The 17217-nt window shown below is 43.4% G+C and overlaps 1 protein-coding gene across 1 annotated transcript; it reads right to left on the reverse strand.

Moving 5' to 3' along the window:
* Nucleotides 1–3424: 3424 nt before the first annotated feature.
* On the reverse strand, nucleotides 3425–16608 carry LOC115177280 (prolyl 3-hydroxylase 3). The gene is made up of 16 exons (XM_029737911.1): nucleotides 16259–16608; nucleotides 15281–15465; nucleotides 14683–14841; nucleotides 13960–14152; nucleotides 13330–13461; nucleotides 12952–13094; nucleotides 12300–12389; nucleotides 12077–12129; nucleotides 11885–11964; nucleotides 11554–11681; nucleotides 9763–9858; nucleotides 9481–9631; nucleotides 8914–9031; nucleotides 5313–5388; nucleotides 4844–4984; nucleotides 3425–4056 (listed from the first exon to the last, which is right to left on the reverse strand). The coding sequence occupies exons 1-16, from the start codon at nucleotides 16569–16571 to the stop codon at nucleotides 3877–3879; spliced, it is 2238 nt and encodes a 745-aa protein (XP_029593771.1). The 5' UTR covers nucleotides 16572–16608; the 3' UTR covers nucleotides 3425–3876.
* Between the last annotated feature and the right edge of the window lie 609 nt (nucleotides 16609–17217).

The raw sequence follows: 17217 nt of genomic DNA on the forward strand, positions 1-17217 counted from the left end.
TGACACAAACCAGTGCGCCTGGCACCTACTACCTTACCCCGTTCAAAGGCACTTAAATATTTAGTCTTGCCCATTCACTCTCTGAATGACACAAACACACAATCCAAAGTCTTAGGTGTCAAGGATTAAAAATCCTTCTTTATCCTGTCTCCTCCCCTTCATCTACACTGATTGAAGTGTATTTCACAAGCGACATTTCACCTGGATTCACCTGCTCAGTCTGTCACGGAAAGAGGTGTTCCTAATGTTTTGTACACTTGGCGTACATACTGTATGTAATATGGATGTGTGTCCTTACTCAATTAGAGGAAACACCGTAGAAATAGAACGAGAACAGTGATTATATCTGTGGAAAACACTATCACATCAAACTATAAAGGAAATGATTCAACACATTCAAATGAGGTGTTCCTTTACGCATTTAAACGATATGGTGGTGATGTTTTCACCATCTGACCCATGACTCCTTTTACGTTGTATTTTATATCAAAAACGATTGGGACTGATTACTAATCGTGTGATGTACAGCCGAAATGCAGTACATCACTTGTATACACATATAGACACGTCATTTGACGCTAGATAGTGGGGTGACAGTGTGACAATGCCTGAGATGCATGATATAGATGTACGCCTGCTTAAACACAGCCTCCAGTATTTATGCTGCAGTAGTTTATGTGTCGGGGGGCTAGGGTCAGTCTGTTACATCTGGAGTATTCTCTTGTCTTATCCGGTGTCCTGTGTGAATGTAAATATGCTCTCTCTAATTCTCTTTCTTTCTTTCTTTCTCTCGGAGGACCTGAGCCCTAGGACTACCTGGCATGATGACTCCTTGCTGTCCCCAGTCCACCTGGCCATGCTGCTGCTCCAGTTTCAACTGTTCTGCCTGCGGCTACGGAACCCTGACCTGTTCACCGGACGTGCTTGTTGCACCCTCGACAATTACTATGATTATTATTATTTGACCATGCTGGTCATTTACGAACATTTTAACATCTTGACCATGTTCTGTTATAATATCCACCCGGCACAGCCAGAAGAGGACTGGCCACCCCTCATAGCCTGGTTCCTCTCTAGGTTTCTTCCTAGGTTTTTGGCCTTTCTCAGGAGTTTTTCCTAGGGAGTTTTTCCCAGCCACCGTGCTTCTTTCACATGCATTGCTTGCTGTTTGGGGTTTTAGGCTGGGTTTCTGTACAGCACTTTGAGATTTCAGCTGATGTACGAAGGGCTATATAAATAAATTTGATTTGATTTAAATTTGATTAACTGGGCCTTTTTAGGGAATGCAGCGGCTGGAGAGGGTAGGCTAAGGGATGGAAGCGGTTAAAACCAGGAGTCCATTAACAGGCCAGTCGACCCAATTCTGCAGCACCCGCGGATTATCACACGGGGGGGAGTGAGAGAGTTAATATGGGTCGTAAACAGTGCTTGACTGGCTGTGACTCAGTAATGCGAGGAGGGGGAGAAGGGTGGGAGATATAAATGGGAGAGAAGATGTGAGTCAGACTGGATGTAAATTATGAAATGAATTCTAGTTGGATTATGGTTCCATATTCTAAATGGGAGAGATTTCGTAAACTTCATAAACAAATGCACTCATTTATGAGGGATTAACGGTAATCTGTCTTTCTATCCTTCCCCCCTTCTGCATACCTCTCTCTGTCTCTCCCTCTCTCTCCCCCAAGCATCAGTTGTTTCGTGCATTGCAGAGCTTTGTCCATCTCCCCCTCCCTCTTTGTCTTTCCCTTTCTATGTCAGTGTTTCTGTACTGCATGGTCTAGTCCCTAAGCAGGTGGGACATCTCTTTCTCCTTATCTGTCCACCTCTCTCCTCCCTTCCCCTCCTCTGCCTCTCTCTGCCTCCCCTCCATCTCTGACACTCACACATTAACCCTCTCTTGGTTTCATGGTCTTCATCTCCACACAGTTCAAAGGCAGCCTGGCACTGAGGTAATGGTTAATGGACTCTACGAATCCACACCTATTATCTCAACCCCCCCCCACTTCTCCCTCTCTTTCTCCCCCAGTCTCTCTCTCTCTCTCTCTCTCTCTCTAGTGGCATGCAGTTGATGTTTTAACCCTTTACACTCGTGGGAATTGGCATATATGGATAGGGCTAAATTGAAATGTTGCTTCCAGAACAAATATGAAAACCATATGTATAACCATGGTAGCAATTGAAAGGGAACAGTTTGTAGATAATGGGGACATTATTAGACCATAGGTGAGTGCGCAACAGTTCAACTGACACAAGACTGAATTGAAACAGTACACTGTTGAGTTTATGCGCATTTGACATTTGCTGTACTTTTCGCCGGCCGCATTTGTTGATAACGAAATCAGAAAATACTCTAAATACATTCGGTATTATAAGATATTCCTGGAAAATACTCTCCTAGCTGTGCCGTTCGAGGAACTAGAGCAAGCACACTTGTGGTTGTTTTGTTTGGAACACAACCCTGCGTCACAGCCATCACACAATTACTGATGTTGTTTTTACGCAATCCAAAAACGGTCCATTTAAAATCGCCATCTGGGTCAGGTGAGCATGATTTGAAAGCTTGTTCTATTGCCAACGTGACTTGCTGAGTTTTGTACGATCTTGGTGTTAGGCTTTCACAAGGCAATTCAGAGAAACAGATCGTAATTTTGGTGCGCATAGAAAGGAATCATGAGTGCATTCAGGTGAGTGTGCCGCAGCAAATTCTCTTAACAATTACCAAACGTAAACTCATTCTGTTCAGAACAACCCAGGGTATGATGCCATGTCATCTTGTAACTGTACATCAAACAGTGATCATGAACGTTGACATGAGTTTCATGATATGGAAATGTGAAGTGCACATTTGGACTCTATGGGTATTTGGCTAGCTTGTATGACTTCAAAGCTGTATTTATTATAATCCTCAACGTCGCATCTTTCATCGAGTCATCTTAAATGTACAGCATTTGCAAAGGTGGCCCAATTAGCGGGAGGGCAACTTCTTGTCGAGCGCTGGTGCTCATGTTCAAAACGGCAGTCAGTCAAAACCCATATAGCGCTGTGACGCGCAGAGCCAGAGCTCTAACGTCATGGATAGCATGTTACTTACAGCCACTACGTTCTGAATCTGCCCTTATTCAACCCGCAAATGGGTATGAGGGTAAAGGGTTAAACAGTTGATAATGCAGGAGGTTTGGAGTTGACCTTTTAACCTTCTACAGGGTTGTGTATGAGAGCTTATGTGGATAGTGATGTTTAATGTCATGTTTTTAATGTACATGTGTGTAATGTATGGCATTGACCCAATAAAGGGGATTCCAACATTCTCTCTCTCCCACTTATACCTCTTTCAGACAGAGGGGAGATGCCACTTCAGAAGCACCTCCACTATGGCTTTTTTTCTATATCTGCAACAAGGGCTTTTTCATTCTCACTCCCTCTCCACCATTTTGAATAACTTTTATTCAATTCCTTTTACTTTTCTCCAGCAGGTATGTAACAGTTATTACATAGCAAACACTAAGGCATACACTGTAACACAAATGGACTGGTTGTCAATGGAGGGGGTGGAAAGACACACACAATCACACAACACAGTCTCAAAGAGAAAGACTGAGGGAGCGAAAGAGAGCGAGAAAGATGGACAAAAATACCTTTTTCACAAATGGTCTCACAGACAGAGAGAGAGAGAGAGGAAAAGATGAAGAGAGAGTGAAAGAGCGTGGGTAGGGATTGAAAAGCCTGGTGTAAAAATAGAGAAGAGTTTATGGTCTTTTGGGAGAGGGGACTGGTGGTTGGACCGGGACGGTCCACCAAGTAGGACGGGGAGGTTAACAGGACTACCCCGCTGTTCAGCGTGGATGGTTCAGTCTTTAAATCCATCACAGCAGCTCATCACAGCTCGTCCTTTCCCCCTGTCACCCTGCCCCTCCCTCTACTCCTCGACGACTGGCTTCCACTTCTACCACTCCGAGCAGGGGCAGCGGTGCCTTCTCTTCCCTCCTCTTTTACTTCTCCTCCCTTCGTCACACTCTGTCCATCCGCAGCCCACAGGGCCTCGGCCTCCTCCCTCTCCTGCATGAGGCACAGAAGGTACAATAATGTGAGGTAAAGTGAGGTTGAATGGACATTATTCACACCACGGCCGTGATCTGACAAAATCCAGGCTAGCGGGGTAGGAAGCAGAAGTGCTCTTTTAAAATCGAGGGAAAATTTTGGCCGGAACTTTCCTCAAGTTCAACCTTAAATTTATAGATCATTAATAAACCGACCAACAGTAAAATAAAAAAGTGCCTATTGTCACATGTTATTTGACTACCAACCCTAGCTGACGTTGACTTATTCTTCAAAAGCGCTATCTAAACAAAATGTTAACTAGCATAGGGAAAATAGGTTTAAATTGTCAGCGCTAGATGTGAAAAATCTATCATTACATTTGCATGTATGTTCTGTTTGTTTGTCTGCAGCTGATCTTGTTGCTATGTACAATACGTTGCTATAAACAATAACCTTGCAGTCACTTTTGTAACTTCACCGCTTGTGGTAGACGTTCACATTAACCACTGATCTAGGGTCAGCATCGCCTACCTAACCATTAATACAATACATTTATTTTTAAAAAATGGTTAGGGGCAACACTAACCAATTTCAACTTCACTTCCCTACCAAGATGGCCGCCAGCCCACATTACCATCTAGCGAGCAGTCAGTCCTCCCTTTTTTTAACTCTATAGCATTAAAGCGTTAGCCTGGTCCCAGATCTGTTTGTGCGGTCTTGCCAACGCCTATGGTCATTGTCATGCCAAACATATCTGATCTGGTCCAGGCTTATATAGAGCAACCAATCCAATAACAGTTCTCACCATATCCCTGTGGTGCTTCTCCTTGGTGAACCAGAGGGCCAGTGCACACCTGCGGCCAGCGGTCACCGCGGTCACACCATGGGGGTTGACAGGACCGGAGGAGAACCCCACCAGTCGACCACAGGTGGGTTTCACCCGGGCCTACAGAAAGAAAGAGAGAGAGAGCGTCAGAAAGGTTAGCTTCTATAAGGGTCATGCTAGAATGGATAGAAGAGGCAATATCGTCAGAACTTACTAAGTACACACAACACAAACTATTTGTTCTTAATTTAGCGTTACGGCTAATATTAGGTGTACAGTTACTGAACGGGTTAAGGTTTGAATTGCATACGTTAGAAAGCTGTGCTTCCATCCTTTCTGGCATGGCCAGATAGTGATGACCGGGTCACGGTGGGGCATAGGTCAAAGTTCATGTGAAGATCAGCCAGTGTAAAGTGTTCTACTTGAGTTTTAATGTCAAGTGACTTACTGTGACAGTCTTGGCATCCCTGTCTGTGAAGAAGAGCTCCCCACCGTCAAAGTCATCGTTCAGATAGAGCACAGCGCTGGAATGGAATCAGACATGGTCTTAGTCGGCATTTAACAACAAGTCTAGTCAAAGTTGTCAGTCGCCATCTTTATTGCTTCGTCAACAAACCTAGTGGTGCTAGATAGCACACTTCCAGAGGCACATCACATTATTTCCTCACACCCTCCTGCCTGAAATCAAGAATCTACACTAGGCTGTGGAATGGCACCTGTGTTTGTTTACCTTAGAATGAGGAGACCATCAAACACGGTTAGTATTAAGATGTCACGCCGTACGGGTTTGAGTTTATTCAGGATGGGAAATGTCTGTTCATGTCATTTATATACACTCCCCTCCATATGTATTTGGACAGTGAAGCAGTGTTTTTACATTTCGCTTTAGCCTCCAGCATTTTGGATTGGCGATCAAATGATTCATATGAGGCGACAGTACACAATGTCACCTTTCATTTGAGTGCATTTTCATACATATCTGTTTTACCGTTTAGAAATAAAGGCATTGTATGTATCTAGTCCCCCGATTTGAAGAAGTCAGAAGATTTTGGACAGAGCGCATTTGGAAAGTATTCAGACCCCTAAACTTTTTCCACATTTCATTACGTTACAGCCTTATTCTAAAACTGATTAAATCGTTTTTTCCCCCTCAATCTACACACAATACCCCATAATAACAAAGCAAAAACAGGTTCAGACATTTTTGCAAATGTATTAAACATAAAAAACTATCACATTTACATAAGCATTTCGACCCTTTCCTCAGTATTTTGTTGAAGCAACTTTGGCAGCAATTACAGCCTTGCGTCTTCTTGGGCATTACGCTACAAGCTTGGCACACCTGTATTTGGGGAGCTTCTCCCATTCTTCTCTGCAGATCCTCTCAAGCTCTGTCAGGTTGGATGGGGAGTGTCGCTGCACAGCTATTTTCAGGTCTCTCCAGAGATGTTCGATCGGGTTCAAGTCCGGGCTCTGGTGGGGCCACTCAAGGACATTCAGAGACTTGTCCCGAAGCCACACCTGCGTTATCTTGGCTGTGTGCTTAGGGTCGTTGTCCTGTCGGAAGGTGAACTTTCACCCCAGTCTGAGGTCCTGAGTGCTCTGGAGCAGGTATTCATCAAGGATCTCTCTGTACTTTGCTCCGTTCATCTTTCCCTCCAGCCTGAATAGTTTCCCAGTCCCTGTCGCTGAAAAACATCCCCACAGGATGATTCTGCCACCACCATGCTTCACCGTAGGGATGGTGCCAGGTTTCCTCCAGATGTGACACTTGGCATTCAAGCCAAAGAGTTCAATATTGGTTTCATCAGACCAGACCAGACAAGAGAATCTTGTTTCTTTGCCTTTTGGCAAACTCCAAGAGGGCTGTCATGTGCCTTTTACTGAGGGGTTGCTTCCGTCTGGCCACTCTACCATAAAAGGCCTAATTGGTGGAGTGCTGCAGAGATGGTTGTCCTTCTGGAAGGTTCTCCCATATCCACAGAGGAACTATGGAGCTCTGTCATATTGACCATCGGGTTCTTGGTCATCTCCCTGACCAAGGCCCTTCTTCCCCGATTGCTCAATTTGGACGGGTGGCCATCTCAAGGAAGAGTCTTGCTGGTTCCAAATTCTATTTAAGAATGATGGAGGCTACTGTGTTCTTGGGGACCTTCCATGCTGCAAAAATGTTTTGGTACCCTTCCCCAGATCTGTGCCTCGACACAATCCAACTCCTTCGACCTCATGGCTTGGTTTTTGCTCTGACATGCACTGTCAACTGTGGGACCTTATCTAGACAGGTGTGCCTTTCCAAATCATGTCCAATCAATTGAATTTACCACAGGTGGACTCCAATCAAGTTGTAGAAACATCTCAAGGATGACCAATGGAAACAGGCTGCACCTGAGCTCAATTTCAAGTCTCTTTGTATCTGAAAACTTATGTAAATATATATATTTTTTTATATATATATATATATATTTTTTTTTATATATATTTTTTAAATATTTTTTATATATATATATATATATATGAGGAAAAACATGTTTTTTTTATCAATTTAAGAATAAGGCTTTAATGTAACAAAATGTGGAAAAAGGGAAGGGGTCTGAATACTTTCCGAATGCACTGTATTTACTTATAGCGTACTCAAGCAGTCAAAAGTGTAGTATTTGGTCCCATATTCCTAGCACGCAATGACCACGTCAATCTTGTGACTCTACAAATTTGTTGGATGCAATTTGTTTTGGTTGTGTTTCGGATTATATTTCGCCCATTAGGAACTGAATGGTGAATAATGTATCGTGTCGTTTTGGAGTCAATTGCATTGTAAATAAATATAGAAGATGTTTCTGAACAGTTCTACATTAATGTGGATGCTACCATGATTACGGACAATCCTGAATGAATCATGAATAATGATGGTCAAAACCCCACAATCATGAATATAGATCATACCCCCACAAAAATGCTAACCTCCCCTATTATTGGTAATGGTGAGAGGTTAGCATGTTTTGTTGTTAGCCTCAATGTCATCTCACTCATAATTATTCATGATTCATGAATGATTTTTCTTAACCTTGCCATTATCAGGATTAATGAAAGTTTAGAGAAACATCTTATCTCTTATCTTACTCACTTAGAAGAAAATAAAACTCCAGTCACCATTCACCAATCAGTTACTATTGTGCAAAACATAACACAATCAAAACAAACTGCAAATGCATCCAACAAGTTTGTAAAGTCACATGTTTGATGTAGTCATTGTGTGCAAGAAATATGGGACCAAATACTAAACTTTTGACTACTCTGATACGCTGTAAGTGAATTTCTCCAAATATTTATGACTTCTTCACACTGGGGGGACAAAATACATAAAGTGCTTACATTTGTAAATGATTAAACAGATATGTATGAAAATACCCTCAAATAAAAAGTGGCATTCTGTACTGTCGCCTCATATGAAACATTTAATCTCAAATTCAAACTGCTGGGGTATAGAGCCAAATGGACCATTTTAGCTTCACTGTCCAAATACATACATATGGGAGTGTATGTGGTGTTGTGTATGTGGTGTTATATATGGGAGTGTGTGTGGTGTTATATATGGGAGTGTGTGTGGTGTTATATATGGGAGTGTGTGTGGTGTTATATATGGGAGTGTGTGTGGTGTTATATATGGGAGTGTGTGTGGTGTTATATATGGGAGTGTGTGTGGTGTTATATATGGGAGTGTGTGTGGTGTTATATATGGGAGTGTGTGTGGTGTTATATATGGGAGTGTGTGTGGTGTTATATATGGGAGTGTGTGTGGTGTTATATATGGGAGTGTGTGTGGTGTTATATATGGGAGTGTGTGTGGTGTTATATATGGGAGTGTGTGTGGTGTTATATAGCTCACCGTCCAAGTCTTGTGTTTTTATATTGTAATTACATGTCTGTGCATGGACAGTGCAGACATCTGCATGCTTCTGTGTGTGTGCATGTGTTTTTCCAGTCTGCATGTGTGTGTTTGTGTGTCCTGCCAGCTTGTGCGTGTGTGTGCGCATGTATGAGAGTGTGTGTACCTCAGGTCTCTGTGTGTAAAGGCAGGTGGTTCTCTCCAGCACTGTCTGGTCTCAGGTTCCAGTAGACAGTTGTCCACATGAACAGGGTGAGACAGGTCCAGTCTCCCCTCCTGGTCCCCTGGACAGGACACACAACACAAGAGGGCCATGTTCATTAGGCACCAAATGGAAGAAAACGGACTGAAATAGGGAGGGACTATCTGGAGTTGTCCAATAAGAAACACTCATTTTAGTTTTCTGTTGCAAAACGTTTTAGACAGTTTTCCATTATGTGCCCTAATGAACATGACCCAGGTAACACAACGTGTGACTGAACACAAAACAGATAAGACACCTGATACAAGTCAGGGGTTAGCTATTGGGTTACACTATAAATGGGAAAAGTGTGATGAAATCTAGAGGCCTTAACCCTATTTGAATAGGAAAGCTTTGCACCATTTTGCATTGAGACCCACAAATGTAATACATAATGGAATCAACAGAACAGATATGGAAAATAACATGAAACCAAACATTTTTGGAACCATCATTCCAAGAAATAGAGGACATTGCTTGAGTGGACCATACCTGTGATGGCGCTACGGCACACTAGATGTGTGTAGGAGAAATGGAGTCCTGAGGGGCTCCTGAAGTAGGAGTGCAAGAGGGTTCTCACCCTCTCCCCCATCTCATGCAGCAGCTTAGCGTCTGATTGGTTCACCATGCCGTCCCGAGCCAACTGCAGACCAGAAAAGTGTTTAACTGTTCATTAGCTATGTGGCCATGTGAGAGAGAGAGAGAGAGAGAGAGATCGACAGACAGACAAACGGACGGATAGATAGATTTAATCTTCAGATACATCGTTCTCACCTTGACAGCTCTGAGGACAGTCAGGCCCTCAAACTTCTCATGGGGTGTGTGTGGGGACCGTCGCCCCCGGTAACCGTCCCCAGCAGACGCAGCTGCCTGTCAGAGACAACACAGGAAGTCATCATGGAGGATATGAGCTTATAGCCCTGTTGGAATACTTATGCTATTGCTGAATTCCAAATCCACCCCTGGCTCATATCCCTAAGATCCATAAAGATGAGGGCCTGAATTCATAAAGTGTATATAAACCGCCGTTCAAAAGTTTAGGCTCACTTAGAAATGTCCTTGTTTTTGAAAGAAAAGCACATTTTTTGTCCATTAAAATAACATCAATTTGATCAGAAATACAGTGTAGACATTGTTAATGTTGTAAATGACTATTTTAGCTGGAAACGGCTGATTCTTAATGGAATATCAACATAGGTTTACAGAGGCCCATTATCAGCAACCATCACTCCTGTGTTCCAATGGCACGTTGTGTTAGCTAATCCAACTTTATCATTTTAAAAGGCGAATTGATCATTAGAAAACACTTTTGCAATTATGTTAGCACAGCTGAAAACTGTTGTTCTAGTTAAAGAAGCAATAAAACTGGCCTTCTGCAGCATCAGCATTTGTGGGTTCGATTACAGGCTCAAAATGGCTAGAAACAAAGACCTTTCTTCTGAAACTCGTCAATCTATTCTTGTTCTGAGAAATGAAGGCTATTCCATGCGATAAACTGCCAAGAAACTGAAGATCTCGTACAACGCTGTGTACTACTCCCTTCACAGAACAGCGCAAACTGGCTCTAACCAGAAAAGAAAGAGGAGTGGGAGGCCCCGGTGCACAACTGAGCAAGAGGACAAGTACATCAGTGTCTAGTTTGAGAAACAGACGCCTCACAAGTCCTCAACTGGCAGCTTCTCAACGTCAACAGTGAGGATGCGACTCCGGGAAGCTGGCCTTCTAGGCAGAGTTCCTCTGTCCAGTATCTGTGTTCTTTTGCCCATCTTAATATTTTATTTTTATTGGCCAGTCTGCGATACGGCTTTTTCTTTGCAACTCTGCCTAGAGGGCCAGCATCCTGGTGTCACGACTTCCACTGAAGGTGGCTCCTCTCCCTGTTCGGATGGCGCTCGGCGGTCGTCGTCGCCGGTCTACTAGCTGCCACCGATCCTTTTTTCGTTTAGTTTTGATTGTGCACCTGTTCCTTGTTTAGGTTGTTTTGTTTGGGTATTTATTTTCTCCCTACCCGCTTTGTTTCGTGCGGGTTTATTTTAGTTTCCCTGTTTGTATGTTGGGTGATGTGATTTTGTTCATTTATTTCATTCAGGTGTTTTCCCTAGATTTTTGTTCTAGAGGTGTTTTTGGACTGTGTATTGGTCCTGTGCCTGTATGTTTTTGGATGGACTTTCTTAAACATGTTTGATTGCATTTATTCCTCTCCTGCGCCTGACTCCTACACCCACCTCTCGTAGAGAGCCGTGACACCCGGAGTCACCTCTTCACTGTTGAAGTTGAGACTGGTGTTTTGCGTGTACTATGTAATGAAGCTGCCAGTTGAGGACTTGTGAGGCGTCTGTGAAAAACTGAGTTTAAATGTGTTTGGCTGAGGTGTATGTCAACTTCAGACTTCAACTGTATGTACATATACACTGTATAAGGCCATTGATAGGCTCGGTGTGATTTTCACTATATTGCAGTTTCAGCTATTATTTCCCATCCAATGGGAAACACCAAAGGGACAGGGCTCATTAAAGGGGAGTCTGAGGGAGTCTTGTTTTCTGAGCAAATAATATGCAAGCTTACGGTCGCTAGGCGCAGTACTGTATTGCATTCCTTTTGATCTAGAACTCCATCCAGCACCACGCGATTAGTTCCATTTAAAGAACTGTCGTCCATGCTGATGGTGACACCAACCTGAGGAACGGGACCCCCTGGGGAGGGAACAGAACGGAGGTGTGAGTGAGACACAGGAAGAGGGTCCACACACACACACACACACACACACATTTAAATCAAATAGATATTTATCAGATTAGTGTTTCCCAATCCCGAGACCCGAGCCAATTATGTTTTTTGTCATTACCAATCCGTCAATGTGTGCTTGTAACGTGCCAAACACTGTTTTTATCCTTACCTGCGTAGAACCCACTATCGTCCATCTCTACTTCTTTCTCTCCCGCCTTCAATTTCTCATTCAGCACTTCCTTTTCTGCTCTGGAAATCAAAAGGGAAATGGCTTTCAACCGCCCAATAGCACTTCAAAGCCCTCTCTCTCCACACTCCCGTCCTCTTTTGCAGTAACTTTCTCCTTCACTTTTCCTCTTACCTCCATGTGTCTCTGAGCAACTCGGGAACAACCTCCTCTGGAGTCCAGAGATCCTATATGGGAGGACAAAAACACAAAAAGGAACAAACTGCTGTGTTGTTCAGTTTCAAAGTAAATGTGAGTGACCAAATCAGAGCCATATATAGCCTAGATATACAGTAGCTACTTTACAGCTCTGAGCCAAACCAGGACCAGCGATAATCAATAAACAACTTTATCATACCGGGTCGGTGAAATTGAAGTTGAGGTTTTCCATTCCGAAGTAGAGTAGCTTTTTCTCCTGCAGTGAGCGGCTCACATACCTGGCTATCTCCTGAGAATATAGAGACAGAGACTTAGACGCACCTTAGAGGCTGCTGCCCTATGTACATAGGCATGGAATCACTGGTCAATTTAATAATGGAACACTGGTCACTTTTTAATAAAAATAAATATATATTTTATAAATATATCCCTACACCCGCAATAACACAATGTTTACATACTGTTTTACTCATTTCATATGTATATACTGTATTCTTGTCAATGCCACTCCAACATTGCTCGTCCTAATATTTATATATTTCTTAATTCCATTCTTTTACTTTTAGATTTGTGTGTATTGTTGTGAATTGATAAATACTACTGCCCTGTTGGAGCTAGGAACTAAAGGATGTCCCTACACCTGCAATATGTGTATGCGACAAATACATAGATATGCACATTTTCATTTAATTAAAAGAGTGATGCCTACGGAGAACCAATATACTGGTCTTCACAGTAGAGTAAGATACAATAATGTATCTATCAAATTTGAGGAGTGTTGTTTATAAAATGAAACCTCCCTAATGGGCCAGGCTAGGGGTTGTTGATTTTAGGCTGAGCACCATTAGTACCTGGGAGGGCTTTGTCCCATGTGCCTCAGTGTCCCCCCCCAGTGTCTCTGTGTAGAGCTCCAGGTTACTGAGGGAGTCTTTGTCTGAGGGGTAGAACAGGAGGAGAGACCGCAGAGAACGCACCGCTCCTCCTAGATCGCCCGCTGCGGGAAATAGGTGAGAGAGAGAGGGAGGGAGATGGGCGTTGGTTGTTCACTAGATATGTCAACTCCTGTATGAAACACCAGAGCCTTTTTTGAAATAATACATTTATTTCAGGTGCCATAGTCAGGCCAGTATCATCAGCTGCAGTAGAAGCAGAGTTAGCATCATAATCGTCGTTAGCGTCATCATGTGGTCATTACTGTAACTTCAGATATGACCGTTCCCCTGTCTAACCTTTGAACTGTGCGATGTGTAGATGCTCTAGCTGTGTGGGTAGGAAGTCCTCCTGGGCTGAAATCCTTCCGGGTCGCGTCGCCACCTGAGTCACACAGGCCTGCTGGCAGGACAGGAGGGAGAGGGAGAGTGCTGGAGGACAGGAGATAAAAATCACACGATAAGGAAAAGTTAGAAAAGTCGAGAATAGCATAGAATAAAATAGTAGGACAACTATCCTATACATGTAAAACTAATTACAATTTTTGCTTTGTTTTGGACCAAACAAAATATGCGCTGCGTGACATTATACTGTTTACAGTCAGCTGTCTTGGTAACACTCCCCCTGTAATAAGGCCTTTATAATGCTATATAACACTATCACCGTACAGACATTTTCAGCCTACTAGAGGGTCAGCCTACTAGCAATGAATGAGCTATAGCCCTGCATAGACAACCAGCTTCATGAACACAAACATGTTTTTCCTATGACCTGTGTGGTCCAGTGATTAGTGCCACATGTACAACCCAGCTTCCAATGTCAGCATGGGTTCAAACGACCCATGCCCTTCTGACTCACAATCTCAATAAGGATATATAAAACCCTTAAAAATATACATTTGTTAAACAAACAAACATGTTTTTCCTCACCTGCAGCCTTCTCAAACACCCCGTCCATTCCGTCCTCTCCTCTGTTCTCAGGGAGCCGCTGTGAGGCGACCTCACACTGCGCCCGGCACTCATCAGTCTGTCTCAGTGTCTCGTTCACACACTCCCTCCATTTCTCCACGGCGTGCGCCCAATCAGAGGAGGCCTCAGAGGTGAGGGCAGAGTCGTACAGGGCCTGTGGTTAATAGAGGGATGGAGGTTAGCAGGAAAGGTTGGCTATAATTGGTAAACATCAAGAACGGAGTGCGATGGAGAGGAGTCGTCGATGGCCTATACTCCCAATGGGCATAGTAAGTACAGAAAGCATGAAGACTTGCTGGAGACAAGCAAAACAAAGCAGTGAAATTAACTGCATTTCTTTTTTTTTTTACTGTTAGGCTTTAGCGATATCAAAAGTCCAGTGAAGTCCACATGATGTATTCTCATTTATAGTACACTCCTTTAGTAACACGTTATCAGGAATGCTCTGGGTGCATGCAGAGGTTACCGTGTGAGCCCAAAGGGCTTTTACGATCGGTTAGGTACTTAAAGTGAAACACAGAGAGGAATTTGAACCCTCAGGCCACATGTGAGAATCAAATAATATTTCTTACAACAAGATTCATGAATACTTATTTATGCTTACAATCTACCATTTATTTGACAATTTCTCAGACACACACACACACACACAACCCTCCTCCTCTCCCACTCTTTTTTTATTACCCAGTGTTTCTCTGTCTCCATCTCTCTATCCTGGAATGCGTCCTCTGTTACTCCCTCCATCCTTCTATACTTCTCAATGTTGTTCCTCATCTCCAGGTGGCTGGGGTTGGCCACGAAGAACGTGTGGGCTGCTGACGCCGCCTTCTGTACTTTCCCAAGCTGAGGAAGAAGAGAATGGAGGAGGGGAAAAGTTGATAGAGAATGAGGTAAAAGATGAAGAGAGGGAGGAAGAGCAGTAGGCAGGAGAGGATGGGGAAAGAGAGCGAGATCGAGGTAGAAGACATAGAGGAGGAGGAGGAGGAGGAGAAAGAGGGGAGGAGGAAAGAAATAACAGGAGGATGAGGTAGACGAAGAAAAGTTAAAAGTCCAGATGAGCTAGAGTGCACGAAGACCACAGCTGTCGTTGTAGGATATTGTTGCTACAGTATGTAGTAAAGTGAGCTGGCACATTACATCATATATACCTTATACCAGAGTAACTAACGACCAGTGGGATAACCTATGTAATTGCTTTAACATGCAATTAGCACTTCAGATCTATAATTCAACTGTTAGCCATGCCTATGCACAGGAACATAATGAGTGTGGTAACAGTTACCTTCCAGTAGACCACCTGCAGGAAGTTATAGGGGTTCCGGGTGCTAAACTCGTACTCGATGTCGGCAGACACGGGAAGCTGTCCTGCGGGAGTGACAGCCCGTCCCAAACAGAACCGCACACACTCAGCCCGCCGCTGGACCCAGTCCACTGCCCACAGGTCCCACACATTCCCTTTCTCAGTGTCTGAGGACACACACACACACACACACGGCAGAGATGCTACATTACTGGAATGTACCATACCAGGACTGTCTTGCACTCATGACCATAGATAGGATCATCACTGACTCCTGGGAGATATCTAGGCCCTAATGCAAGCTGTGAATGTAAGTGGCAAACAGAAACTTGCGATTTAATATATTTCATGCATGCACACAGCACACACAGGTGGAGACAGAGAGACATACTCTCTATCACACATACCCTATGAACCGAACACATACAACACAGTAAACACACACATACCCTATGAACCGAACACATACAAACACAGTAAACACACACATACCCTATGAACCGAACACATACAACACAGTAAACACACACATACCCTATGAACCGAACACATACAAACATAGTAAACACACACATACCCTATGAACCGAACACATACAACACAGTAAACACACACATACCCTATGAACCGAACACATACAAACATAGTAAACACACACATACCCTATGAACCGAACACATACCACACAGTAAACACACACATACCCTATGAACCGAACACATACAAACACAGTAAACACACACATACCCTATGAACCGTACACATACAAATACAGTAAACACACACATACCCTATGAACCGAACACATACAAACACAGTAAACACACACATACCCTATGAACCGAACACATACAAACACAGTAAACACACACATACCCTATGAACCGAACACATACAACACAGTAAACACACACATACCCTATGAACCGAACACATACAACACAGTAAACACACACATACCCAGTTTTGAGAGCCTGTCATATCCCGCTGGCACACATTCTTCATGGCACTGCCGTCGGGTCCGAAATAGAGCCTCCCGGGTAGACATCGACTTTTCGAGCAGCTCCGCAGCTTTCTCCCACTCCTCGCTAAAGTATGCACGGACCCCGGTATAATACAAAACATCGTAAGAGGTTATGAGTCCGGACGCAGATCCTGCAGAAGCCCCGATGCCTGCAACAGGAGAGGTCAAATAGAAGAATGAGAAAAGAGAGTGAATAAGAGAGATGTGCAGCGCCACGTAGACAGAGCTGTGATTTGCGCAAAGCGCCATAGTTATTTTTGAGAAGGAGGGGGGGCAAGAAAGACGTGCATGGTAGTGATGAGGGGAGGAGGAGGAGGAGAAGTAGTAGGATGGGTGGAGAAAAGGAAAGAGGCAGTACACTTGAAAGTAGATTTATTGACACAGTAAATAAGTGTTTGGAAGCACTAAAATAATGCTAAAATAATATTATTGTCTAGCTTAGTGTACTTGCCTACAGTCTGTACACACTCATTCATAACACTGTATAGACTACACAAAACACATTGTTTCCATTCTTTATGGTGGCCTATTTTTTTCATAGCAGAATTTCTTAAGTCAAACTATTTAGGCTATATAGCCTACTTTACCAACGTCCCACTCACCAAACATAAATCATGGCAGGTCTGAACATGCAACATGTAAAATATTTACCCTGTTTGACTACAAAGTAATTTGTTCATCAGCATTAAATGTGGCAGCTGATATGACACATCCAATCCTGTATCTTTTTCTCCATGGTCTATTACAATGAATAGACAATTTCAATGCCATATTTGGGGTTTGTGTGAAGTTCTCTTTCCACCCACGCGGTGGCAGTAGTTGAATTATTAGTTGATTCATTTTCGCCTTCTCTTCGTTGAAGTGGCGGGTTCTTAAACATGACCGTAATTACTGA

The sequence above is a fragment of the Salmo trutta genome, chromosome 37 (assembly GCF_901001165.1).
Source record: "Salmo trutta chromosome 37, fSalTru1.1, whole genome shotgun sequence".
NCBI classification, from domain to species: domain Eukaryota; kingdom Metazoa; phylum Chordata; class Actinopteri; order Salmoniformes; family Salmonidae; genus Salmo; species Salmo trutta.

Coding starts and splice junctions, on each gene's coding strand:
- LOC115177280 (XM_029737911.1), bottom strand. CDS start 16,571: ATGGCGCTTTGCGCAAATCACAGCTCTGTCTACGTGGCGCTGCACATC. Junction 12,130..12,299: donor ACTTCAATTTCACCGACCCG/GTATGATAAAGT, acceptor CCTCCCATATAG/GATCTCTGGACTCCAGAGGA. Junction 11,682..11,884: donor CGATAGTGGGTTCTACGCAG/GTAAGGATAAAA, acceptor TTCCCTCCCCAG/GGGGTCCCGTTCCTCAGGTT.